The sequence below is a fragment of the Atractosteus spatula genome, chromosome 13, assembly GCF_055471065.1.
Source record: "Atractosteus spatula isolate fAtrSpa1 chromosome 13, fAtrSpa1.hap1, whole genome shotgun sequence".
In the NCBI taxonomy this organism is placed as follows: domain Eukaryota; kingdom Metazoa; phylum Chordata; class Actinopteri; order Semionotiformes; family Lepisosteidae; genus Atractosteus; species Atractosteus spatula.
The window spans coordinates 6514981-6521800 of NC_142718.1; the positions used below are offsets into that span (position 1 = coordinate 6514981).

At 49.8% G+C, this 6820-nt stretch overlaps 1 protein-coding gene across 1 annotated transcript in view; it reads right to left on the reverse strand.

The window, feature by feature from the left end:
* Positions 1 to 3354, reverse strand: part of fam117bb (family with sequence similarity 117 member Bb) — a 115003-nt gene extending 111649 nt beyond the window's left edge. The window contains 2 exon segments of the mRNA XM_088931449.1: positions 2287 to 2410; positions 2413 to 3354. Of these exon segments, the coding sequence (XP_088787575.1) occupies positions 2287 to 2410; positions 2413 to 3156 (868 nt within the window). The 5' untranslated portion in view covers positions 3157 to 3354.
* Between the last annotated feature and the right edge of the window lie 3466 nt (positions 3355 to 6820).

Here is a 6820-nt window from a genome sequence, read left to right on the forward strand (position 1 = left end):
TTGACTTCCTGCATAACTGCTACAAAACCTTTCACAGCATACATACATAAATCTTGCAATATTGTGTTGTCACAATCGTTATGTGTTCCTGAAACTGCTGCATCCTGCAAAACACTTACAGGAATCTTTATTTTACCTGTGAAAGGGGGTGGGGCAGGCTCTTCCTTGTGGTACTTCCCAAGGAAATATTATCAGGAATGCTTAAGGATTTTAGCAATAAAAAAGTACAGCAGGAAACTTATTCTTCCAAGCCTGTGCAATATTTGATTATTTCCTTGTAGGACCAAAGAGACTAGGTTCTAAAATAAGATTACATGCGACGTGATGTTTGTTTTAGTGTCAGACAAACATTTCTATCCCTTCCATGTGTCTGTGCTCACAGACCAGACTCCCACTGCAAAAGGAGACTTCAATGGGGCAGAAAAAGCGATTTAAGATCCTGCTGGCTATTCCAACAATAATAAGAAGATTATAAGACTCATATTTCAGAAACTTTCCAAGAGACAGCTACCGTAGGCCATCTGTAATTCTGGCCAGTGTTCTGTATCCAATGTTTATGATCATTTTTAGTAACTGGTCAGTATTCCTGGAAAAAATCATGTTGATAAAACCAATAGGTCTGAGATTCCAGCTTCCAGACGATTGGAAAACGAAAAAGGTCAGGGGAATATTTCACGTGACCTGCTCCTACAGCTAATCACCAGAGAATAATCAAGCCCAGTACTACTGGGTGGAGCAGTGGCTCTGTGGCTGTGGCTGGAAGGTTGCCGGTTCAAATCCCACAGCCGGCAGAGGAATCCTACTCCGTTGGGCCCCTGAGCAAGACCCTTAACCCCAACTGCTCTAGGGGCGCTGTAGAATGGCTGACCCTGCACTCTGACCCCAAGCTTCTCTCTCCCTGTCTGTGTGTCTCATGGAGAGCAAGCTGGGGTATGCGAAAAGACAAATTCCTAATACAAGAAATTGTATATGGCCAATAAAGTGATCTTATCTTATGTACAGTATGAGTACACATTTTTAGCAAGCAGCGATCATCAGGTTTCCCCATGGAAAGACAAAAAAAATCCATCTGCCATAACAGATTTTACAGCCTTCAAGATCACTTTAAAACCAAGACTAGGCGCTGGATGTTTCAAGCTTGTTGGCCATTTTTGAGCAGAGTTTCAGACGTTTTCACAAAGACAGAACACTGGCAGTCTGTTCCACAAGTATAACCGGTACAACAGCGAGTGGCTTCGACCACCTAAAAAGGGATCAAAGTTCAGTGCCAAGGGAGTCTCACCCACGTACCTGCTGCTTTAGTATAGAAAACAAAAGTTGCACTGCACCTCCACCAGATGCATGCATGTGCTTTACAGTAAAATAGGTGGACACAAGCAAACATTCGCAGACAAATGCTTTGCTAAGAGAGATTCTTCCACACGCCGGCTCCTTCAGAACCAGTTGAGGGAATCGAGAGCTTTTCAGAAACTCCCACCCTGGTCAAAACCAGGGAGATCGCACCGCGCACCGGCCTCAAGCTTTCAGGCCCGGCGCCGGAGCCTTGCCCGGACACGCCAGCGATGACCAGCGGGCACCGATCCCCTCCTGCCCACCCCAGCTGCCAACCAGGCAACGAAGAGGGCGATCAGGCCGGCGAGATCCATCCATTCAAGATCACCGGCTCACAAAGCTCCCCGCTGCATGCTTACAAAACAAAAATAAGAGTAATAAGCTCTTCCAGGCTCTGGCAAAGCAAGCTCTTATGGGGGGGGAGGAGCCGCAAAAGCCTGAGATTAAATCACCATATGTTTGTTTTTGCTCTAGCCATCTGCAAGGCGGCGCTCGCAGAAGATCGCTTGGGTACCACCACAATGGAAAGAGGGGGAGCTTGCAGTTTCACTAGCGCGCTGGGAAAATAACGGCCATGCCGGACCAGGGCGCCGTGTGGCCACCGGGAGGGGTGGAAACGATGCGCTCAAACGCTGCAGCCACAGACCTCGGGACAAAGGCGGCGCATCCCCACCGCCTCGCTGCGCGGTCAACACACCGAGCTGGCTGGCTGGCGTCGACGCCCTGCCTCCTCCGACTGGTACCCAAGCGCATGAGGTTCAGGAGGCGAGCCGCAGCATCCCTAGGGTGGCAGTGGCAGTGCGGAGTGAAAGCGTCTCTTCTTCTCCTTTATTTTTAATTTCACCCCCCCCCGCTATCCCAACACCACCATTTTACCGGCGCAAAGCCCCCCCCCCACCACACACATACACACCTCACTCGAGTGGGCGCAGGTACAGTACGTGCGGGACATACCTTTGCACACGGGCGAGCTGGGGCTCTTCCTCTCGGGCGAGCTCCTGTGCTCCGGGGACGTCCTGTGGTGCTTCGCCGCTCTCCCACCCGACGACGACGACGACGAAGAAGAGGAGGAGGATGAGGAGGGCGATGCCGAAGACGCCGGGGCGGACAGCAGCAGCGCATCCGGGACCCAGAGCAGCTGGGTGGGCGAGGGGCACGGGGAGCCGGCGGGGGCTGCTGGGGCAGGGAGGTGCGAGGCGCAGCTGTAGTGCGCCTGTGCGCTTGGCGGCGGTGGTGGCGGCTGTTGCTGTTGTTGTTGTTGTTGTTGTTGTTGTTGTTGTTGGGTCGGGTCGGGCTGCCCCGCGTCGCCGCCGCCGTCGCCCCTGACGTCGCGTGTGGCGTGGGGCTACCCCGCGAGGCGGAGCCACCGCCGCCGCCGCCGCCGCCACTCGAGACACGTGTGGGGCTTCCTCGCGATGACGCCACGGTCTGCGTGCCAACGGTGGGGCTGTTGCGCGACGAGGAGGAGGAGGAGGAGGAAGAGGCGGCGGCCGTGCGAGTGGGGCTCCGGCTGCTGCGTGAGGACGTGCGTGTGCCAGTCTCGCCGCCGCCGCCGCCACTGGTGCTGGTGTTACGCGTGGGGCTGCTGCTGCTGCTGCTGTTGTTGTTGCCCTGCTGCTGCTGCTGCTGCTGCTGGGGTCTCAGCTGGAAAGGCACCGTTGCCTTCATGGGAAGCAAGCGGCTGCCCGAGCCCATTCCCGCAGCCCCGGTGCCTCCGGTACCCCCGCCGACACCGCCGCCGCCGCCGCCGCAGGAGGAGGAGGAGGAGGAGTTTGCATTACTGTTAGAAGTCGGCGAACCGTTTCTCCGTACTCTCTGAGACATTTTATTCCGGAGAGGAGAGAGAGAGAGAGAGAGAGAGGGGGGAGGAGGGGACCCCAAAACAAAAACAACAACGTGCTTTTTTTTTCCTCTTTTTTCTTTTTTTTTATCAAACCTGACTTGAGAGTCAGAGAGGGGGGGGGAAAAAAACCCCCACAAAACAAAACCAAACCCGCAAAAAAATAAAAATAAAAATAAAAAATAAAGGCGAGTCGCTTAATGAGCTCCCTCTCCCGGAAAACAAGTCTTCATGAGGACGGGTCTGCTCTTTCGGGGCTCCGCGCTGTGAACTCCATGGACGGCCAAGCGTGTTGCGCCTCTGGTCCCTCTAAATCACTCCCGTCTCTGAGCAACTCCGGGCCACTACACATACACACACACCGCGCCAGCTCGCCCGGAGGTTTGGGCTCCACGACTGCCATCCCGAGCGGACTCGCTCGTCGCGCCCTCCCCATTGGCTCCGCATGGCCCCTCGCCGAGCCGTCATTGGCTGCAGCCCGTCTCGGGGCCCCGCCTCCCCGTGTCTTAAAGAGACAGGGACCTTTCTGTGGTCTCTGGCGTGTCAAAAAAAAAAATGAAAACAAGGTGTAAAATTGTCCCGAGGAGTGGGTCTGGCGTGGGGGGGTCTCTCTAGTGGTTTTCCGTCTCCGCTTTTTAGAGTCGGCCTTCACCTTTTTAGATGGCGTGGGTTTCATGGTGTAAACTCATATCGAAAACCTATTATTATGATGTAAGGTTTATTATTATTCATTAATTATATTATATATAGATGTTATAATAACAGTAATGAACCCCCAGACTTAACAGGACACATAGCATGGGGGGACTTTGACCACACACATGCACCAGATACCAGTGCAGTATTGTGAAGAACTGAACTTGTTTTTGTGGTTTTAAATCGGTTAGCAATGTCCGAAGTCTCCCAGCTCTCATCTGGATCCACCGCGGTTCACGTCTTTTCGTCGGTGTCCCTTTTGTATTTTAACCAGAGTACTTGTTGGCGTTTTTTCCAGAGGTCGAACATATCGACTGATTTTATATACATAAGACGCGTGTGGGAGCCATATAACATTTTGCCGACACTACCAGTGTTCCTGGCTTGACGCGTTCAAAGTTTTACAGGGGGGGGGGGGAAGATTATTTCGAGCTGCTTTGTTGTTGGAGACACGTGTTGTTATCCACTAAATAGGGGTCGGTAACAGCGCTCTCTAGCGAGCTTGCGTGTTTGATCATTTTCAGTTTTCACCTTTCGTTGCACGATCGGTCCTGTTTTTGTTTTCTGCATGCTGTGGTCTAATCGGATGTCGGTTTGGGCAGCATATTCAGGATAACTGTGTATTTAAGTTGCATTTCAAAGAGAGGTGTGAATGAGAAACGATGTTTGGTTTCTTCTCGTCCCCTATTCCGAAGTCGTTTTCTGCATCTTTTTTTTTCCCACCAGGGAGATCTTTTCGCCGATGGGATGTGGTATTAATAACAATACCCGTGGCCACAGAACGTATTATTCATTCATTTCACTAAGTAAGCTTTTTTTAGAAGGAAAATGTGAGGATTTTTTTTTGCGTAATTAAGACTTTGAAGACATTAGAGTACATAACTAGATTTTCTTCTTACGTATTATTACCAGAGGCTACGTTCTCAAAATGAATCGTTGTCAAAAAAAAAGTACGTCCCGGCAAGAGAATGAGCAGATTGTGTGGTTAAATTAGCTAGGCCAGTTGTTTGGTTTGCAGCTGCAGGACACAAAGATATAAAGCGTATAAGTTAGATATTTGTCAGTTAATTAGCACAGTGCAGTTTGGTACACAGTGCACAAACATTGTACAGCTCCAGCATGTGGGAGACCACACAAGCAAAGGGCAGAGAATCCTGCTAAGACAATTCTTCCCAAAAGCAGTGAGTAATGCATAATAACAGAGTCACAATGATGCAGTAAAAGAACCAGCGAGCCTGTGAGTCTTTCCATAGGAAGTCTCTCAGTAATGTTGCTATAAGGGAAACTGTGCACATCTGCTGTGCAGAACTGTGCGCAGGACTTGAATTTCTTCTTCCGCTACGCAAACTGTTATGCATATAAGGAAACTTCTGTAACACACTACAGCACATCCACCCAAATTCTAATTCCAAATGTTTCCAGTTCAGGGTCGCAGAGGAGCCAGAGCCTATCCCAGCAAGCAACAGGCGTGAGGCAGAATGACACCAGTCCGTCACAGAGCAGATACACACTCACACCAGGGCCAGTTTTCCCAGAAGCCAATTAACGTCTTCCAACCGTGGGAGAACACCCAGAGGAAACCCACACGAACATAGGGGGAACATACGAACTCCACACAGACAGCACCCCAGTTCTGGACCTGAACCCAGAGCCCCGCGCTGTGAGGCCGCAGTGCTAACCCCTGTGTCGCCACGCCAACCTTACCCTCTACATTGCCCTCTGATTTCATACGTCATGTAGACAGCCCTAGACCGGGAGAATCCCAGTCCTGCTGATTTTATAGTCTTCTTCGGTCATTGGCTACAGATCAGGACTACCTAAAGCCAGAAAGGCATCCAATCGAGTAACAGAATGTGCCTGGATGGGGCTGGCACAGGGCATGCAGGCTGTGGAGAATCCAGGCAGTACCAGAGTGGAGTGACAGAGCGTGGAGGAGAAACGTCCAGATGTTGGCCATCTGCTGAGGGAATGGGTGAGGCTTCCTTCCTCAAGATGGATGATCTGGATCTAGCCTGTCCCCCTGTTACTGACGCTTAACCTCTGGAAGCTGAGGGCAGCAGGGAGGAAGAGCAGGAAGCTCCAAGCATGGCAGCATTATCGATCATAGTTGCGTTAAGAAAAATGTTTTTTTTTTTCCCCCCTGGGCTCAGTCTGTATTCATCAGCTTGTCTTGGGTGGCATGTCCAGTCATAGCATCATTAAGACACGGGGTGACATGGCAAGAATGAGGGCAATAACCCAGAGATCGGGACTGACCTCGGTGTTAAGCTACTAAAGTTACCTTCTTTTTTCACGATCCTGCCTTCAGTACCAGCTTTTGCCTTTCCCGAGTTTTCCCGGTGATACTACGGGATTTACAGAGTGGATCCACACAAGTCATTGCACGATGTTCAGAATCCGCTATTTCTAGTAGGGCGAATACTGCCAGACAAGTATTGTGATGGACAATCAAAAAATATGGTCTTTGCATCATTATTTTTAGGGATAGAATCATCCACTGTATTCATTACTGCAATCACAGAGTGGCTAGACACACATTGTGAAGTTTAGTCACACTGTAGTTTACGCAGGTATTTAGTTTACGTATAAAATTTGTGAGATCCCAATACTTCACATATGTAGTGTAGTTCAGCTACAGTGTATACAATCTTCATGGCACGCTATATATTAAAATAGAAGTCCTTTGTCCAACCATCAGCTCAGCCTTATGCAATTATCACATACAAAGCTCTTTATATATGTCCTGTATATTCCTACCTGAGCTGCTTTTTAAGTTTTTCTTCATGTAGCATTCTCCAAGGAGTTTTGTCTAAAACAAAAAGGGACTGATGTCATAGCAAATGTTATCTGTAATGGTTCAAAAGTCAGCACATTTGACTGTTTTGTCAAAAACTGTGCATAATGGCAGAGCAACGCGATTTAAATCAGATTCAAATGGGAATATAGGAAACG